The 20,579-nt window shown below is 38.1% G+C and overlaps 3 protein-coding genes across 3 annotated transcripts; all 3 read left to right on the top strand.

Annotated features, from left to right (window-relative positions):
• The first annotated feature begins 610 nt into the window (after positions 1 to 610).
• Positions 611 to 7,120, top strand: LOC122072346 (L-Ala-D/L-amino acid epimerase-like). The gene is made up of 7 exons (XM_042636924.1): positions 611 to 1,554; positions 2,094 to 2,204; positions 2,310 to 2,526; positions 2,854 to 3,187; positions 3,401 to 3,462; positions 3,605 to 3,677; positions 6,784 to 7,120. Exons 1-7 carry the CDS (start codon positions 1,039 to 1,041, stop codon positions 6,785 to 6,787), a joined length of 1,317 nt encoding a protein of 438 aa, XP_042492858.1. The 5' UTR covers positions 611 to 1,038; the 3' UTR covers positions 6,788 to 7,120.
• Positions 7,121 to 13,963: 6,843 nt separating this feature from the next.
• On the top strand, positions 13,964 to 14,674 carry LOC122077098 (non-specific lipid-transfer protein 2-like). The gene has a single exon (XM_042642897.1). It carries the CDS (start codon positions 14,097 to 14,099, stop codon positions 14,373 to 14,375), a length of 279 nt encoding a protein of 92 aa, XP_042498831.1. The 5' UTR covers positions 13,964 to 14,096; the 3' UTR covers positions 14,376 to 14,674.
• Positions 14,675 to 18,059: 3,385 nt separating this feature from the next.
• On the top strand, positions 18,060 to 18,777 carry LOC122085024 (non-specific lipid-transfer protein 2-like). The gene has a single exon (XM_042653459.1). The coding sequence runs from the start codon at positions 18,183 to 18,185 to the stop codon at positions 18,474 to 18,476; it is 294 nt and encodes a 97-aa protein (XP_042509393.1). The 5' UTR covers positions 18,060 to 18,182; the 3' UTR covers positions 18,477 to 18,777.
• The last annotated feature ends 1,802 nt before the right edge of the window (positions 18,778 to 20,579 follow it).

Below are 20,579 nucleotides of genomic sequence, written 5' to 3'. Positions count from 1 at the left end.
CCTTCACTATCAAGATCTATATTGGTCTAGCTGATATGGCCATATAGAATGGTTTTGCCTTCAGTACATAGTCCACATACTGATACATCCAAGGTTTTTAATCTCGGATATTGGATTGGGATCGATCGTGACTGATGCTATTTTGAATCGATAAAAATTGGCTTTGGACTGAATTAAAAAAAAAAAAAAAAAATCAATTTTTACTATTTTGACCTTTTGTGGATCGATATTAGGTCAGTCAGGACTCGGAATCAATCATATCTGTTTAAAATACTGGTACCATTGATACACATCAATTGATATGATCGATACAACACCGATACTTTGATCCGTGCATGCTTTTCTTAGTAGAATATGGATTTAGGCATTGATATGAGATACTAATCCAGATTACATCGGTATGTATCAGTTATTTTTACCTTTATTTCAAGAAAAATAATCAATTCTAATCGATCAGATATATTAATATCAATCTCAATTGATACTAATACGATATAATCAATAAAGCAATACGATATGGTTGAAACCATGATCGTGATGGCAAGTTCTAATAAATTAGAGATCAACTGACCCCGCCAACTGCAGCATATATTGAACAAAAGTGAGTCACATCAAACGCTCATCAGAGTCAGTGACCTGACACCTCTCTTAAAATACAGAGATTCTAACGGAGCAGTGCAGGACCAATCCAGTAGAGAGAGATCAGCTTGTTACAACGTCTCTCCCAAATATAATAATTTAATGGTGATTCACCTCAACTGTGCGATCGAGGTCCTTCCTCTTCCAGGCGTGCACTAGGCAGAGAGAAAGAGGAGAGAGCAATAAAGAAAGATGCAAAAGGCAACAAAGAAGGGAATCTCTAGTTGAATTTGTGAAAATACTTAACAAATGGAGGACTAAGGACGCAATAATGGCGGCAGCAGCAGTAGTTTTGCCTCTCACAGTCCACTCGAACGTCTTCCAAGTACAACCTCTCCGTCGCAAACAACAAAAATATCACCAACACAAACACGCACAGCTGACGAAGCTTCAACCCAAATGGATCCAATTGGGGTTTCTCTCTACTCCCCCTCCCTTTCCATCTTCTCTTCATTTCCTCTTCACACAATACCCAGTTTGAGTACATTGAAATCGAACCCTATTTCGAAGCCCGTTTATTGCTTTAAGACAATGGCCACGGCATCGGCGCCGACCACCACAACGACGACGACGAAAACGACGATCTTTGGCTTCAACAACTTGATTGAGACTTTCACCGTCGATGTACACAGGGCAGAAGGAAGGCCCTTGAACGTACCCTTGATAGCTCCCTTCACGATCGCTAATTCGAGGCTTGACAAAGTGGAGAATGTGGCCATCAGGGTCGAACTCAATAATGGGTGCGCGGGTTGGGGTGAGGCCCCTATCCTTCCTTTTGTTACCGCTGAGGATCAGAGTACCGCGCTTGTAAAGGCCGGCGAGGCCTGCGAGTTTCTTAGTCGGAGTCCCCCGATGACCCTGAGTTTGTTACTCCGCGAGATTGGTACCCTTCTTCCTGGACACAAATTTGCTTCCGTGAGTATTATAAGTAAACACTTAAATACTTTATTTTCCCTCACTCAGATATTTTTGTAAGTGGCCATTTGTTTGCCAATTGATCATTACTTATTGCTTTTCTTTTTTGAGATTTTAGCTCATCGGGTAATTGAAGCTCTTGAATTGATTGTTGTTGGCTACATAGTGGGCTTCTTAATTATTTGGATTTAGATGTCAAAGACTCTTAGTTCTTGGTTTCCCTCCCCCACCCCAACCCCACCCCACCCCCCCCCCCCAAAAAAAAAAAAAAAAAAAAAAAAAGCAAATAGTTTAAACGATTATGACATGTACACACATGCATCTTTATTTGTGACCTTTGTGGTAATGGAAATAGATATAAATGTTCTAAATTTTTGTCAAGTGAAGTAACACATTTTAATAATTTCCTTGGCATTTTCAGCCTTCCTCTGACTGTTATTACACCTAGTCTTCCCTTTTCATAATAATTTCTCACTTTCAAATCTTTATATATTTGAAGGGGTTTAATTTCCCTCATTATATTGTATCTGTGATTGAAGGTTAGAGCAGGATTTGAGATGGCATTGATTGATGCAGTGGCTAATAGCATTGGTGTACCACTTTGGAGATTGTTTGGCGGGGCATCAAATACCATAACCACTGATATAACGGTTCAGTTCCTATCTTAGACACTGCTTATTCACAGAAAATAATTTTCCTTCAGTGGTTCTTCGTTGTATCGGCATTGAGTTTGGTTGCCTGGTTCCAACGTGCAGATTCCAATTGTTTCCCCAACTGAAGCTTCAAGATTGGCTTCAAACTATCAGAAACAAGGTTTTGGCACCTTGAAGCTTAAGGTAGGGAAGAATCTTAATGCAGATATAGAATCTCTTAAAGCAATACGGTTGGTCCATCCACATTGCTTGTTTATCTTGGATGCCAATGAGGGTTACACTTCCAAGGAAGCTATTGAAGTTCTTGAAAAATTACATGGTAAGAATCTCTGTGGCAAGTGCAACCATTTAGTTGGTAAATTTGCAAGTTTTGATATCGCAGATCTGGGCTAAAAGCCATTCCTTTCTCCTATTAATATTCTAACCTTTACACGATTATAAGGAAAATATTCAACCTTTGTGAATACCTACTTGCAGTGATAATATAACATAGAGCGGAAAGTGTGCCTTTTCAAGCTTTCCAAGCCTCTATTTCCCCCTAACCCTTTCCCTATTGGATTCTTATGTGCCATGCAGTCTGTTTCAGTATGTTCGTATTTATGTGCCCGTGATAGTGAACAGTTCCTTTAATTATTATTTCTGGCAGAAATGGGGGTGACTCCTGTTCTCTTTGAACAGCCAGTTCATAGGGATGACTGGGAAGGTCTCGGTCAAGTCAACCGTGTTGCAAAGGAAAAATATGGGATATCCGTAGCTGCAGATGAAAGCTGCCGGAGTTTGTTTGATGTTCAGAAAATTATTGAAGGCGATCTTGCTGATGTCATCAACATCAAACTTGCAAAATTTGGGGTTATGGGAGCCCTTGAAATTATTGAGGCGGTGAGAAGATCAGGCTTGAGTCTGATGATTGGTGGCATGGTTGAGACTAGACTTGCTATGGGCTTTGCTGGTCAACTTGCTGCCGGGCTTGGCTGCTTCGAGTAAATATTACACTTCTTTCTTAGTCATCCCTTCCATTTCTCTTTTGCTTTAAATGTTCAATGCTTGTATTGAGTCTCCCTTTTTTTTTTTTTGGGGGGGGGGGGGTATGCATTTTTTTGCATGCTAGCTATGTCTCTGGTGCATAGATATTTTATTAATCCCCTTACTTTTGTGGTACCTTTTTTCATCTCTGTTCTTTTTCATCCTCGTAGATTTGTTGATCTAGATACACCTCTTCTGCTGTCGGAGGATCCAGTTTTTGGGGGTTATGAAGGTATATTCATCTTAATGTTTAGTGCTTCTTTTTTCTCTGGATTCATGTTTTTATGTCAATCTACTGTGCTAGTTTTTATTTACTCTTGTTAACTGTCAAAAATATTAATGATAACGCCTCGTGTTGACATTGTCTTGGCCAGTTTGTGGTGCTGTTTATAACTTCACCAATGCTAGAGGTCATGGCGGTTTCCTTCATTGGGACACTACTGAATGGTTAGTACTTTCTGGTAGTATTTTTCAATCTACTTGTACTTAGGGTGTTTAATGTATACATGACTATTAATAGTGTTAAGTTTGGAATTCTAACAAATAGCAATATAATAAAATATTTTATGCCAATCAAGATCTTTTTATCTTTTAGGAATAGAACTAACCACTTTTTCCTATAGCGTTGTGCATCTAGTATTGTCGAAGGCAACTAATGGCTAATAACAAGGGTATGGAATTTTTATGACCTTGATTTGTGCTCGACATCCTTTGGTCATGGGGCCAAGATGGTGGCCAGGCACCTTGGCGCATAGGTACTTGTGTTGGGAACACAATATTGATCAAAGTGTGCCATATTAGGTTGGAAGAAATAGGTCATACCTTCTGTAAAACTTGTTAGTAATGCTAAAAAATTGTTAGATAATTAAAATTCATCAAATCAAGAAATAAGTGATAATAGAGAATGTCTTATTCAAATCATATGATGGTATCCTACTGAAATAGAAACTAAATAAAATCCTAACATTGTCATAACTAGATAACACAAAATAGAAACTACTAAATAGCAACTAAAGATAATATCAAATCTCTTGCTGATCAGTTCCATATCTTCAGATTTGACAGCTCCATATCTTAAGGAAGATACCCTATGCAAGTCATGAAAGAAGATCTCTTATTGGGTCTAAATCTTGCCCACTAAAGAGTAGTAGCACTTGACTGGTTGGACCAGCATGACCAGCTTTTGGGAACCCAAACCTTGACGGTTCCGGTACCAACCTGGATTTTTGGTCTAGTAGAGGTTGGAAGTAGTTTACTTTGTCTTTATGTATTTTATTCATGTTTTGAGTTGGATACGTAGGGATAGGAGATAGAGTTGGATTGCAAGTTGGTTTCCGTCTTTGTTAGGAGTCTTGTTTGTTTTTCTTTATATAACTGCATGTACCCAACACAGATTTGAAAATACAAAGTGATATTGGGTTCTCATGTGAGTGTGTGGTTCCTGATTCTCTCTTTCCCCTGCAACTTTGAGACTCCATCACAGATTTTCCATAAAGTGGTCCAAAGGCTGGCTGATTGGACTGGTTCGACGGGCTGGCAGAATTGGTCTTCTTTCTTTCCTCCTTCGATCTAGATCAACTCTCCCCCCACTTAACAGAAACTCGACCTCGATTTTTAGACATTCGAATGATCACCTTGGTAATGGGGAATGTAATCGTCTAGGCAAGGAGTCCGCTTTTCATAATAGTTTGGCGGGATGAAAAACTCTACATGTTCGTCTTCTAAATAAGAGGTGTAGTTAAGTGTGGTGACGATAGAGTCAACTTTGGGAACTTGCTCATCAAAATCTTGAGATACAAATTCCATCTCTTCAAGGATAGCAACATGCTTGTTGATGATTTCTTGTGGAGTGTTCTCAACTGCTACATCATCTATCACCATTTCAATTGTGTCTGTTTTGATGCCTTCAACATTAAACTTTTTGGTAGGACCATCTCCTTGTTGCTCTTCCATGTTCAAAACTTCAACAGCTGCCACGGTAGCATCCCTTGGGTGTTGAGGGCAAAAGTTGGCTAGGTGACCAAACTTGGCTTCAAACTCTTGCTCAACAGCAGTCATGCGGTCTAATAGATGCTTCAACATCTCAATTCTCAACTACTTGTGCATGAAATTGAGAGGTATGGTTTGGGGTCTTTGATGCACCCTTATCCATAGCTCTAATACCAAAATAATGTCATCCTAATCACCAAACCATAATAGACCAGGAAATCAAAATAAATTAGAAAACTATCCTAGATTGCAATCTAAATCCTAGTTATATCAGAATAGTAACTGAAACCAAATAACATCTTGTAACTGAAACCTAATTAATACCTAGTGTTTAGATATGCAGTGCAGGGGTATTATTGTCTTGCGGTACCTTAGTTCTTCGTGTTTAGTCACAATAGGGGGAGTGTTCCTTTCGTGATATATGTTTAGCCTAGTGAGTAGGTTTTCTACTAAGAGTCTAATTGCTTATGTTATAAATAAAGGCAGCAGGGCACCACAATAGATTAGATTGAGTCTATCATGGTTCAGCATATCCTCTCTCTCCTTCTCTTATCTTCTTCCACCTTGGTGAGGACTGATCTTTGGTTTCTCTCCTGTTACAAAGGTTATTGTAGGACTCTGAAGATGATGTTGGTTTTCCAAGTTTTGTTTCTTTTAGTTTGGCTCAGTTCATTTTGTCTGCAGTCAGTTATTTCCAATAAACAACAATATTGTCATGTTTGTCTATTTTAAGTTTTAGTTCATTTGTTAGTGTTATCATTGAATTCTCTTCTAATGGAGGAAATTTTTGAGATCTACTTTTGGAACCCTTATGTCCACCACTTGAACCATTAGAAGAACCAGAGATTAGGAGTGGCAATATGTTGGGTCAGTGGTGTTGACGATTCATAGTGACAACTATTTTTAATTGGCCAGCTTGGGTTGGTTAGAGTAGGCCATTCAGGTACGTGAGTAGGTTTAAGGTTAACATGGATTGGATAGTGCTGGATGTGGGGTTGAAGATCTATTAACCAACTCAAAACCAATATCAATTGGGTTGAAATCTCTATTTTTGATAATTTTTTCTTATCCCGAGTCAAGTCAGTCATTTGAATCCTTTACTGTGCTGTGGAATGTTTCGTGGACCCCAAGGACTCAAAACTCAGACTTACTAGAGATTACCATCAAGCAGCACTTACTGCTGACATCATTTACAAGGGCTTTAGGGAGATTAGAAATCAGAAGCTAGGGCAATGCTATGATTCAGAAGCAACAAAATCTATTACGACAGCCATATGGTATAATAGGCTTGATAGACTAAGCAATCTATTTTAATTCAGTTGCTTGTTTAATGGTCAATGGGGAATTTTTCTCTGTAATTGCCCAAGGTTATAGAACCTTGAATCTCAATATCAGAATTGAGAACAAATGCCATTGTTGGTGGTGGTGAAAAGTAAACATGTTCTGTTGATTATGTTGTAAATTTCAGATTGACTTGTTCTTCATCAACATACAATTTACTTGAATCTGGGAAATGAAAATAATTGCAGGATTTTACTTTTCTTTCTTCTGATGACATGTGCAGCTAAATAAGACAATGGTGGGTCTCCAGTTGAACATTATTTTCCAACAAACAAGGAACTGGGCAAAGAACTTGTTCTGAAGACCATGGTCATTGGTTTGACAAATCCTGAAGTGAGATGGCCAATGAGCTCAGCAACCCTTGATCTTCTTTTCTTAGTGGATCACAATTAAGCCTTGTGGGAATTTCCTAAATTGGCACAGTTGGATGTACCTGTCACTCATGTTAATTCATGGCATTTTATGTTGTAGGTAAACCCCAAATCACAATAGTTTGGGTATACATCTATTTGTCTCAGTCTGCTTTCTTTACAGCTGTGTAGATAATAGTTATTTCTCCATGTTCAGTGCTGCTGGCTGTTTTTGAAAATTTTCTATTTCTGTGCCTTGCTTATATTTGGAATCCCTAGAGAGGGGAGGTACTGATTAGGAAGGAGAGAAAAGTATGTCATGTACAAGTTCAGGTAGGCAGTTTTATTAATAACCTCATTGATTAAGCAGTGAAGGTAAGAGCTAAGCATTTTTTAGAATTTGGTCAAAGACTCCAACCTGAAAGGCTTTACATTCCAAATGCTGTAATTTAATTATAAGTTAAAAAATAAATAAATAAATTAGAAAGCCTTCTCACCATTACCTACCATAAATGTATAACTAATTCAAAAACTTACTAATATTGCAACTAAATTTTGTTTCACTTCTCAATCGAGTTAATTTTTCTGGGGGGTGAAATTCTCAATCAAGTTAATTAGATTTTAGTAGAAATGTTTACCAAAAGATAAAATTAACTTACCCTTCCAGCTCCAAAATTTAAGGCAACTTCATTCAAAACAACCTAGAAGAAAAGCTTACAACAGGCTAAAGGCATCCAATTACCAAAAAAAAAAATATCAATCGAAGAGAAGTCCCAAGAAAACTTAAAAATCATAAGATGCCAATCTATGAGCAATGTTGACCACACCCTGGAGGTAAAACTCAAGGAAAAGAAATAAAAAATGCTCAAATAAAAATCTGGCCTCTACCAGGATATTTATAATTCTCCATTCCATCTTATTTGATTTTGATATGCAAAACCAACACTCTCCAAACACCCTCTTAGAGTGCAAATGCTTTTGCTTCCTTAGCTGATTTACGTCCTTCTTCCTACCCTCATACGTAGGCAAAATTTATGTTTGGTTGTGTTTAAAAGAAAAAGAAAACCAAATTTGAGAAGGAAGAGAGAGAAAGACATATAAACTCATCATTGGTTTCATCATCACTTTTGTCTTATTATGTTTTTCTTTTCTTTTCCATCATTAGGACAAAACCATACTATCCAATATTCCCCTAACCTAACTTTAAAACTTCCATCGGTGGTAAGGATGGAATGATCATGGTGCCAATTGATGGATGGCACCCTAAATTGAACAACACTCAAACTCCTAACTACAAAACTCCTCAAGGTACCATTATCAGAAGGCATAAGCTATTTGACAGATTGTAGAAGGATTAGATTCCTCCCTCCCCGCCGTAAAAGGAAAAGAATTCCTTGCTTCCCAAATAAACCAAGATAAAATGAAGAAAAGACATCGCGTTAGCCGGCAAAGAAATCTCATCAGGTGGATCTGTCCAATAATCCCACCATTCAAGGAAAGATTTGAACACACTTTCGTCAACCCCAATGGCCAAAGAAGAAGAAAACCAGATCATTTAGCGTAATCACAAAGAAAAAAAGGAACATTGTTAATAGTTACAGGAATCTTACCACAGGGCACAAAGGTCAAGATTAGGAGGAAAATGAGAAACACTTTTTGACTGGAACTTCATCATTAAATTTTTTCCAAATAAACATGTTTAACCTGAGGAATACATTTAGAATTCCAGACTTTCTGCAATTGCAGAAGCGCTCAAACTAATATAACCCAATTTCAACTCAGCAGTAGTCGATTGTGAGCAGTTTTAAACACAGATTTGGACTATAGACCTACATCAATACACTTTTTTTTTTTTTTTGGGACGGGGGGGGGGGGGGGGGGGGGGGGGGTGGGGGGGGGATTGTGGGAATTTTTTTCTTTTCCAGTCTCTGATCATTATGGGGGTGTTCTGGTTTCAAGTTCCAACCCGGTTCAACTGCCTTGTTTGGCCCTGTTTTTTAGAACTATAGTTTGAGGACTGTTCTTATTCACAATAGTATTCATACTTATATGGCTAGCTGGTTGGAGAAGAATCAGAAGAGCATTGTAGGCGGCAAGATAAAAACTTTAAGAACACAATTTCCTCAGCAGTAAGTGAGCCAAAAAAAAGAAGAGGATTCCTTTGCATTACTCTTTTTGCTTTTGTTGTGGAATGTGGAAAACCAAATGATTGCAATAATCTAAGTAGTGTCTTTCTTGGCATGCGAGATCCCCCCCAAGTCAAACCCATGTCTAGTGGTGGGACTTTCTGTACTGTAGGCATGACATTTTTGCTAGTTTTTGTAAGGTAAATCATGCTCTCCAGGATCTAATCTTCAAGGCATTTCCTCAGTGAATATACCATTGCTTTTGCACTGTAGATTTTTTGTGTTTTAAGGTGAATCCAACATTGTTAAAGAAATCAATTATACTAATATAGTCCAATTAGATTAATCACATCAACTGTTTTCAGATTCTTTCTTCTTTGTGAAGAATGAAGGTTTAGGACATCTAATTAGTGTAGTTTTTGTTTAGTATTGCCTGAGTTTCGTGAGTTGTCAATTTGGATGCACATAGAGGGAAAGCTTTAATCATTTCTTCCTAACTTAAAATAAGCATGCTCTTAGCTTATCATTATAAGCACACTCAGTCACTCACAGCAAGTAAACCCACCGAATTATGGATTATATGAGCCCTAGTGGGGTTGCTTTTAGCCACCATAATATTATTGATCCTTGTTCTTTGACCAATGATTGTTTTATCCTGAGAGTACTGGTGGATCATGTTCATGGCTTAAACAATAGATAAGAGATTATGGTTGTTTAGAAATGAGATAGTGAAACTATAATTATAAGACACCATCAAATGATGTGTTCACATCTCTTTGGCTAGCTAAAAAAAAAATATGTAAACAATGAGAGGATCTAAAATGATAGCCAGCCCACCATGATTTGGCTGGGTGCATCAGGTAATAGTTAAGCTTGGTATGAGCCTCAACCTGCTATGTTTCTCTTCTCCATTTTCTGCTCCCCAGTATTTTTCCTCTCATGTTATTAGATTGCTTAATACTGTTTTGCTGAGCCTATTTCTTATTGATTTATTTTTTGTAACCCATAAAATAAAATGAGAAAGAAAAAAAAAAAAAATTAAAAAAAAATGCTCTGTTCAAGCTTTGGAAAGGGAGATATTGTTTTCGATTAGGTTTTCCTTCACCCTCTCTCTTCACCATTTGTGATTTAACCTTGTGATTGGACTCTGTGATGGGTGGTTATCATCTTTTACTCCCACACCCTATCATATGAGGTCGAAAATACCCTTTTCAGTCTGATCAGATGGTCATTTCACATGGTTAAATGAGAATCTGGGTCATATTGTTATTCTGTTATTAACAACTTTGACGACGGATGCGAGGTAAAAAATGAAATTTTAAATTCCATGAAATGATTGGAATCATAGCTTCAACCATGCCCATCAGTTCTTCTTGGCTATTCAATTGGGAAAAAAAAAAACTGAACTGTTCTTGTTGGCTAGGGTAACAGGCTTAGGTTCTTGAAAATAGGTGTCTTCCTGGTACATGTATCGTCCCCTCTCTTTTTTATACTCCTAAACCCTTTTTACGAATAAGAACAAGAATTCTATCATTGAGTCAATTCTTAAATTTGACTTTTTCTTTTTTGGTGCCAAGGCTCACCATTCAATGAAAGCCTGCAGGCAAAGTAGAGACTATATCAGAGGGAAAATGAGGAAGGGTGTTTATAACACTACCCATGTAGCTATATTATGGCTTTGATGATTTACAGTTCTAGGGGTGAATCAGACATTTGAGATCAAATGAGCTCTCTCTCTCTCTCTCTCTCTCTCTCTCTCTCTTCTCTCTCTGTGGGAAATGAATAAATGGTCCACATGAAAGAGTTTGGTTTGGATTTTCCCCAGTTCAACCAGCTTTCACCAAAACAGGGTTCAAACCAGGAAGTTGAAGAAGGCTTTTGGAAATTGGAAACTATGTTGAAAAGAAGTGATCTGTGATTATCATTTCACCTCTGAATACCAAGTAATTGTAATTTTATTTGCTATTGCCAAACTTCAAGCCAAAATTCCAACTCTGATAAGTAGGTATAATTCAGAGAAGGAAACATGAAATATGAGGAAATACTTCAAAACTTTCAAACTAGTCCAACCCTTTCAAAACTTGTTCAAAGTATGGAAAACCATGGCTTTGGGGTTGGGTGCAGATAAAGTCATGAAGATTAGTGATCTTAACATCACATCACCGAAAAGCATAGTAAAGAGGAAAGGATTGAGTTGATGCTGCCATTTGTGAGAAAGAAGCAAGGAGTGATATGATAAAGTTTCTTGCTTTGGTTGGTTTGTTGATCACACCTAATAACCCCTCATTCCGAAAAATTGCGTAAAGACTCTCCCAACTGTCCATTGATACTGATAGCTGATAGGGAGAGGCTCAGTGGGCCATTATAATTGACCAAGCAAATAAGCATGCTTCTATTTTCTCACCATAACCAGTAACTCATGAGCTTAATTATTCAATGATATCTATGTGGTGATCATCCATGCATAGGTCACAGTAGCATCTCTCTCTCTCTCTCTCTCTCTCTCTAGCTAGCTTTGGATCCAAGTTTTATCAAATACCCGGATCCTCCTGAAGCTACATATTTTAGCTTCTCACTTTCTAGCTTTGGATCCACATTTCTCTAATACCCTGCTCCTCCGAAGCTCCATATTTTAAGCCTCTCTCTCTCACTCTCTCTGTTAGCTTTGGATCCAAATGTTATCCAAAAAAAAAAAAAAAAAGTGTCCTCTGATGGCCCAACAAATGCGTTCTCCTGATTGATGAATGGGTGGGCCAAAGCCAAACATGATCCTCATCTTCCAATGTGTGTGAGAGAGAGAGAGACTAACTAACTAATGGATCAGCGAGGGGCCCTCATGTAAGAGGCACTTTTGCTCGTAGGATCGGAGTCCGAGGGTTACTCTTAATGCCGACACTTTAGTACTATGATAGGTATAGGAATTCATCTCTTAATACAAATGGATGTGCTTCATTCTTCACATCTTCAAGGCAGGGGTTTCAAAAATCCAACCAGACCGGTTGGACGAACTGGAACTGTACGTACAAAATCCGATTGAACCAAAAAGGAGTCCTTGTCGGTGGTTTCAGAATGGGTTTTTTGCTCGAGACTGTAAAAACCGAACCAATTGAATGGTCTAACTGAACCCAAAACCAAACCAATAAACATGAAGAGGTAGTGCTGGCCGATAATCAATCTGTTGACGTGGACAATGTGAATGAAAAATTTTCTCCCAATTCAGTGGGTTTAATTGAAGGAGATGAAGAGGAAAGGGATAAGGTCAATGAGTTGGCTGATCAATTAGAAGAAGATATTGAGAACGTAGATGATATGGTGGAAAATCGATTAGGGGCAGATTTTGAGGAAGGAAAATATTCTACCGCCTATATCCGATCCTCTTCCATAAGGAAGAAGAAAAAGAAGAAGAAGAAAATGATGAAAAAGAAGAAGTCGGTCTCTAGGACCCTTGAGTGTAACTTGAATCTTGATCCTGACATTGATAGTTCTTCAGTTGCTTCCTCGGAGGAGCTTTCAGAGCCTATGCCATTTTTGAATCCCGATAATGAGACGGATTCAAAAGAGAGTTCAAAGTCTATGGAAAATTTAAATTTAGAAAATGATCCATATGATGAAGAATCATTCATTCATATTTCAAATTGGGATGTAACGACAGTTGTTATCTCTCCAGGGGAAGAGATAGAGATGAACCACGAGGTGGTCCATCAAGTTGATAATATAGATGGTTCACTAGATTTGCCTGAAGAAAAGTCAGAGTCGACCAATGATGACGATGACTCTGGTCATGGTGTCTTCAGAAACCTGACCCATCCGGTTTTGAGAAGCTCTTTGCGAAAGAGTTGTCGTGTCATAAGTGCCATGTACTATCTTTCACTCCTGTGATTGGGCTACTTAACTCTTCCGTAGTATTTTTTTCTGAGTGTAGAAATGTTATTTTCCAATTTTCCTTTGTGATGCAGGGTCTATTCTGCTTTTTTTTTTTTAAGGAGTTGCTTTCCCTTCCTTAGGCCTGTCTAATAGGGGGAATGGTCACCTTATCTTGTTTTCCTTTTTCTTTCTAAATTTTCTTATCTATCAAAAAAAAAAAAGCCTAATAAGAAACCTAAAGAGAGAAACAATATGTTTTTAGGGTAAAGACTAGGCACACCGGTGGTGTCTATCTCTCTCCCCCTCCTAATGAAAGGACATACACCCCGCTCTCCCTTGTTCCCCCCACTCCAATGTTCCTACATTGTTCCTATCCCTTTCGATGTCTTCTCACTAAATTTTAAAAGCGAAATAGAACAGTCCATGGTCGTGCAGCCTTTGCATCAACATAGGGGCTAATGAAGGGCACACATGGGCATAAGGATGGATTTCTTGAGTTTCATAGTGGTGGGGGTGTGGCCACGCGATCAGGATTCAGGAGCGGTTCTTTTATTCATTTTAAAAACTTACATGTAACATCGGAACCAAAGCAGACTGACACTGATACCAAACTGATACTGTCCTAATAAGAGAAAACCAATAAAAACCCGAACTGCAAATGAAACCAACCGCCCAAAATTGGTTTTGATTTGGCTTATTACTAGATCAAACCTGACCCATACCGAATGAAATCGAACTGAACCAACCGATTGGCACCCTTTCGTGAGGTGTGGGACTGTGATAAACATGGAGCCCTTCCCTTCCCGATTCTCACGTAAGAGAAAGGACTGATACACATTGAGCCCATCCTTTCCCAATCCCCACGCAAGAGGAAAACTCTCTGTCGTGATTAGCCTCATCCACTCAATTCACTAATTTGGATTGTTTTGGGAAAAATATAGCTGATGACCCCACCTCCTTCCTTTGATGCTAAAAGTGAATTATTCAAGACTAAAGTTGATTCATTTCAAGATCATCTTTAATGAATGGGAAGACATGTATTTCAATTCTCCTGCATTGCCTTGCCCTTCCAAAGGTTTTCAAGTCTATAAATAGGCAAGGAAGCCTCTCCCCTTCTTCACCCATCTTTCTTAGCCTCCCTTCTCTTCACCTTCACATCTCTACTTGTTGCCCTGAACAAAGAAACAATAAGAAAGATGAAGTTGTCCTACATTGCACTCTCTGTGATGCTTGTGCTGCTTCTAGCTGAAGCCCAGGTCTCAATGGCTGTCACTTGCAAGCCAACAGAACTTGCTTCATGTGCATCTGCTATCATGTCTGCAACTCCTCCATCTAAGCTATGTTGCAGCAAGATTAAGGAGCAGAAGCCATGCCTGTGCAACTATCTCAAGGACCCTAACCTCAAGAAGTTTGTCAGCTCCCCCAATGCCAGGAAGGTAGCCAATACATGTGGTACTCCATTCCCTTCATGCTAGAGTTTAACAACTCTAATTTGATGGGCATCCATATCTAGTTTTAGGCTACCCATTAAGTAGATTTGCAAGGGTGATCTATGATCTCTATTGTAGTTCCATTAGTGGTGGTATTCACTTCAGGGTCATGGAGAGTATTTTCTACTTCAGTTCAGTATTGTCTTTGTTATCTATTTATGTGTAGTTCTTGCTCCTGGGTCATATCCTCTGTTTTTGCTTACTAGAGTAGTGAAGGTGGGTTTGTTAGTTTGTCCCCAAATGAGATGTTTACTAGTATAATATAAACTAGAGGGTTTGGAAAAGTCTACTCCTACATCTAGAATTTTTGCTCCTTTGATTTGAATCAGTTTTCTTTTATGATCTGTGTTGATGGGTCAGGACAATTTGATGCCTGATCATGGTAAGGAATGCTTGTGGATGTTGATACACCTTGATTGAAGATACTGAGGAAACAACCCATTTGGAACTAATAAAAAAGAAGAATAATTAAGATGGGTTGCCTCATTTTTGGGTTAATCTATTACCTTAGGCTGTGTTTGGTATGCATTCTCTAGAATAGATTCTAGGTCCAAAACTCATTGCAAATGAGAAAATAAAGAAGAATTATATTTTCGAAAGTGCTCTAAATCCTAGAAACTATTCCAAGAATAAGTATTAAACACAGCCATATAATGAATAACATGACCTTTCTTCCCCTTAGATTTCTCAGGCAATGAAGTCCAGACATTGTGAAAACCAGAATAGCACCTCCGCCCGAGAATATGCAGGACAGGTACGTACATGGGGTTAATGCAATACTATTACAACCATTACATCTACTTACAGATGCAGAATTACTAAATTGAATCAACACCCTATGCAATTGAGTAAAGCAATCGTATTTTGGCTGTGTTTGGTATGCATTCTACGAATGCGTTATCTCTCTATATTGCATTCTGAAAATGCCAACCAAACATAACCTTCAAAGATACTTCCATAACTGATAATAGATGGAGAGCTGACAATGCAGCATAGTTGGATTTACAGGAATGCCCTTGGCATTCAAACCGCGCATCCCGTATCGAATCGCTTATGATGGTAATTTAAATAATCAAACGTACTAAACAATACTTAAAAAATAAGGATAGATGGAACCTAAAAATATTTTTGGTCAGCATTTTCAGAATGCATTCCAAACACAACAATGGGGATCAAATATTTGAAATGGTTTCGTTTATTCATGTCAGATTGAATGCATATGGATCCTTTACACCTTTATAATTTGAAGCTAGAGGTGTCTGAAAAGTTATCATAACTCACTTGTGGCAGCTCAATGTTCGAGTTATTATTTTCTTGTTTAGTGGGGATGTCAAGAATTCGTTATCTCATTGTTCATTTCATAAAAGTAGGCTGGATGATGAATCATCTTGGTGGGTGGATGTAATGCATATAGGACGTTTTGGCTTGACTAATCTATATGGTACGTTAGGTAGAAAAGCGGTACCTTATTATAGTCTATCGTTATAAGCTGTAACTGATTTATAGTGATGCGTCAGGCTGACAAGTTGGTACTTATTATAAACTAATCATAACCCATCAATCTTTTTATATGGATTCTTGCACTTGTTCTTGTTTAGAATCTTCATGCAATGGACCCAATAAGTTGGGATAAATTTTTGGATATCATTGTTGTTATGGGAGGTTTAATTTATTTCAGATAGTGCTGTGATTGAGAGAAACCAAAACCAGATCAATCATTGATCGGTTTCCCAAATCAAAACCGATTACTATTTGGTTTCTAATAAAAAAAATTACTCGCTTCATGAGTACTTTTAAAACCGGACCACACTGGGCCAGATTTTCTTAAAACCCCGCTCAATCCTAGGTCCTATTGCTCAACCCAGGCTTAGCCCAGTCCTATTAGACTCAACCCAACACTACCTGGCCCTATTTGACCTTGATTGGGCCTGGCAAAGCCGGGTTGGCCCTGATTGACCTTAGAAGCTCTAGTTTTTGTCATTTCAAGGCTAAGCAAGGCCTGGGTAACCCTGTTTTGGCGTGTACGAATGCTGTTATTATGTATAATTATAACATAGTAAAGAATGTTTTCTGGTTGTGCGACCCTTATGCCAATATGGGGATTTATGAAACAACACACATGGGCATCAATAGGTGGAGGGTTTTCTGAATTTTATAGAGGTTGACATCATTTCACCGCCCTTTATGTCTGGACACAGGGCAACACGACCAGGGAGTACTCATTTCTCCAATTATATAGGGTCAAGTCAATCTTAGCAAAGACCTGGCCCTACCAGGGGCCCAAAAATTTCAATCCCAGCCCAGCCTGCAAATTGAAAAGTTCAACCCATGCCCTGTCGGTCCAGGGTGGACTAGAACTCCCCGTGCCAAACTTGCACTCCTACTTGTGGTCTTGTAACTCTGTCTTCCCTTGCTGTCATGTTGACCTGAAAGTTAGGAATGTGTTTTCTCTCACTAAATATGCAGCTCTCTTTTGGATAGGGGTGGGGGAAGAAGTGTACTTACAAAATCACTTTCTCTCCTCGATCCAACAGTTGAAGGCAGGACCATGGATTTTGTACATACCCCAGCTGCGCATAAAACCTTTGGAAGGTCTAATTAATGCAAACAAATGCATCGAAAATTAGAAAAAAATTACATGGAGAAAGAGAGAGAGAGGGTCTCAGGTATCGAAATTGGCACTTGAATCGGTTTTGGCTGATATGGATATGGATATAGATAGATCACAATACCTTTGTTTTTTTTTTTTTTAACATTTTATCCTTCATATATAAATTGTATTAAATGCGAAGAAGGAACATCTTGTATCCAAATGCAAAGGGTTTACACTAAGATTTTCGGATGGATTGGATGTATATATATTTTACACAAAATTTAAATGTGATAATTTGCCCTCTAAAGAAGAAAAGGCAAGAGGGACCTTGACGTAGAGAAAACCCAGATACAATCCCTATTTTCAACGGGGAGAGGGGCATCTTTTCGTAGTCATCCTAAAAACAAGGGTTGTCTACATTCCCACGCCAGACAAGCAATGTTCTAATCCTAAAAAAAAAAAAAAATAATAATATTGAAAGAATTGATTTTAAATTACGAGATTTTAATAGTTATTTCCTTTCTAGGAAGATCAGCTAAATGGAACTTTCTTAATGAATGCAAACCCCTCTGAGATCAAACCGAAATAATGAAATGATTCTGTGATACATATTGGGACCGGTGACATGTTTATGGCCAATCCAATACCAATATCTTTTGAGAGAGAGAGAGAGAGAGTAATTATAGAAACATCATTCATTTCATTAGGAGAGCAATGGATAACGTTTCCACATCAACGGAAGGAAAGGTTTCTATGTTGGTTTCCCGATCTCTTCTTCATTTTTTAATACGCTATTAAAGCTGTGAAGATATGGATTGGCCGATATTGAATGAGAAAGAAGTGAGATGAGTGCCAACCCATCAACAATGTGGATGGATAACTCTTATAATTAATTTCAAAGGAAAAATTTGAACTTTCGTTTTAATCTCTGTGTCTTATCTAATAGTAGAGTTTATACATGGCAGGCAAGACTACACAAGGAAAGAGAAGATCTTTACAAGGATATGATTACAGAGAACAAGATACATGCATCAAGGAGCCCATGAGATTTTATCTCACAGGCCAGATGGCCTCTGAGGCCTATAAATGGAGGAGTCTTAGCTAGCCCAATGAACCCATCAAGCTTCAAGCTCCTTCCTTTTGTCTCCTCTGTTCCATCTTTGTCTTTGGCCATTAATTAATTGTGTTAGCAGGTGAAGATGAAGAAGGTTATCATCCCTAATTCTGCCCTGTGCGTAATGCTCGTGATGATGCTTGTTCTGGGAGAAGTGAGTTTGTCAATGGCAGTAACTTGCAATGCGTTAGAGCTTTCTCCTTGTCTCCCTGCAATAACCACCGGCTCTGCCCCATCTGAGACTTGTTGCGTCAAGTTGAAGGAACAAGAATCATGCCTTTGCGGATTTGCTAAGGACCCTAATCTTAGGAAGTACTTACTTTCCCCCAATGCCAAGAAGGTTGCCACCTCCTGTGGGATTCCCATCCCTACCTGCTAGACCCATATTGGCAGTGTTGGTAGTTATCTCTAGAGAGATACTGCATGCATGGAATGATTATTGTAATGACTAGCTCGTATTACATTAATAAAGTTTTTCTTTGATGAATTATGTTAATAAAGTTGAGTCATGGGTATCACTTGATGCTATTCCAAGTAATAGTAAATGAGTTTGGATCAGGTCTTTGTACATGAATCATTCTAGCATGGTGTTTGATGCACACTTGAAATCCACTCGATGTGAAAGCCTATTGTAAAAAGAGAGAGAATGAATGGATTAAAGGACGTAATTCCTTCCACATACAATAATAGGATCTCGTCATATGTTCATAGAATCACAAATTAAACTATAAGGGGTCGATGCATACCGTTCACCATCGACTGTGAAGAATTGATCACCACAATTATATTCTTCATGTATCTTTATTCCTGCAACCTCAAGCACGAACACAATGAATTCTCTAGGTTTCTCCTATTAGCTCCCCTTAATACTCTCTTGGTGATGACTCCAATAATGAGAGTAACGTTATGGTAGAAGAAGGACATAAAGTCCTATTTTATAGAGTTTGTGCACTCTCCCATCAAGGTGTGCTACATAGGGTAGGAATCTTTTTCCTAATTAGACTAGGAGTGAGTTTCTTATTTGAAATCCAATGCTAAGAGATTGATATCGACCAATTTCTTAATTGGTCTATGAAACAATAATAAAAAATATCAAAGAATATTTCTATAGGAGTAAGTCTTCTATTTGGAATCTAGTACTAAGAGATTAATATCGACCAATTTCTTAATTGATCTATGGGACAATAATAAAGAATATCAAAGAGAATATTTCTACAATCTCCCACTTGAACCATATGATGACATAATAATAATCTCAAACATAATTTGGATTCCAACATCATATTGCAGTATTTGAAAGTAAAGCCATCAACTTTATGTCATCACAATCATAATACCATATTTGAACAAAACTACTAATATGGATCATTGCGATTATACTTTATATAATGACATACTCCCTTCCATAGTCACAACACTAGTAACCTCATCCACAGGTGCAAAAGTAGGGAATAGATTAGAAAAATCTATAACTTAATGGTCCAATATAATATCTCATATATATTAAATAAAATGTTTACACATAATAATAAAGTGAGAAATATTCAAAAATAACAAATATCATGATTATTTAAATAAATAAGTAAAAGTGTCTAATATAATATGACCATTATATCAAACTTTACATAAACCAATATCTATTACAAGATCTGTAAAGTGTTTAGGCACTAATGCCTTAGTCATAGGATCAGCAATCATCAAACTTGTCTTAATGTGTGTAATAGACACTTCTTATTTCTAAATGGATTCCTTTACAAAATTGTATTTTACTCCAATATACTTTGCACTACTTGAATGCTTGTTATTCTTAGAGTAATATGCAGCAGCAACATTATCACAATACATTCTTAGTGGCTTCAAAATGGTGTCAGCAATCTGAAGTCCTGAGATAAAATTTCATAACCAAATTGTCATAGATGTGGCCTCTCAAAGCATGCCACAAACTCTGCTTTCGAAGTAGAAGTAGAGACACAAGTCTATTTCTTAGACTTTCAAGAAATCACCCCACCAGCTAAGGATGTGAATTTGTAACCGAAACATTTACTAAAATTTAATCGATCCATTTACATCGAAACCGTAAAATTGTTTAGTAAATGGTGCGGTTATTGTAATACCCCGCTTCTTAAATCCGGTCTGATTTCGCGGTTGAACCGGTTTAACCATGCAGGAACCGAGCCAGAGGAAATTAGAGCGGGTTCCTTATGGGCTATGATGGCACGGGTGACCTTAAACACCGGCTGGCCCGACAAGTCCGAGTCAGTGCCAGAAGAGACGGGAGTGCCCAAACCATGTACGTGCACCTACCATAAGGCTATGTACGGATAAAACAGGTATTATATCCGTATTTTAAGGTATATACGTATACTACATCGTATGCTTAGGGTGGGGTTCGCGCCGAGGTCCGAACCCAGTCATAATCCCAAGTTTTGGCTCTCAGGTGGGTAGGACAGGTGGGTGCACCCACCTGAGTGACCCATCCAAG

The sequence above is a fragment of the Macadamia integrifolia genome, chromosome 1 (assembly GCF_013358625.1).
Source record: "Macadamia integrifolia cultivar HAES 741 chromosome 1, SCU_Mint_v3, whole genome shotgun sequence".
NCBI classification, from domain to species: Eukaryota; Viridiplantae; Streptophyta; class Magnoliopsida; order Proteales; family Proteaceae; genus Macadamia; species Macadamia integrifolia.
The sequence above is the reverse complement of the archived record's forward strand: the minus strand, read 5'-3'. Positions and strand labels throughout refer to the sequence as shown.

What these genes read in the sequence shown, in the direction of transcription:
- LOC122072346 (XM_042636924.1), top strand. Translation starts at nt 1,039, where the DNA reads ATGGATCCAATTGGGGTTTCTCTCTACTCCCCCTCCCTTTCCATCTTC. An exon ending in GCCGGGCTTGGCTGCTTCGA is followed by an intron (nt 3,188 to 3,400) that starts GTAAATATTACA and finishes TCATCCTCGTAG; the next exon opens with ATTTGTTGATCTAGATACAC. An exon ending in AGTTTTTGGGGGTTATGAAG is followed by an intron (nt 3,463 to 3,604) that starts GTATATTCATCT and finishes TGTCTTGGCCAG; the next exon opens with TTTGTGGTGCTGTTTATAAC.
- LOC122077098 (XM_042642897.1), top strand. Translation starts at nt 14,097, where the DNA reads ATGAAGTTGTCCTACATTGCACTCTCTGTGATGCTTGTGCTGCTTCTA.
- LOC122085024 (XM_042653459.1), top strand. Translation starts at nt 18,183, where the DNA reads ATGAAGAAGGTTATCATCCCTAATTCTGCCCTGTGCGTAATGCTCGTG.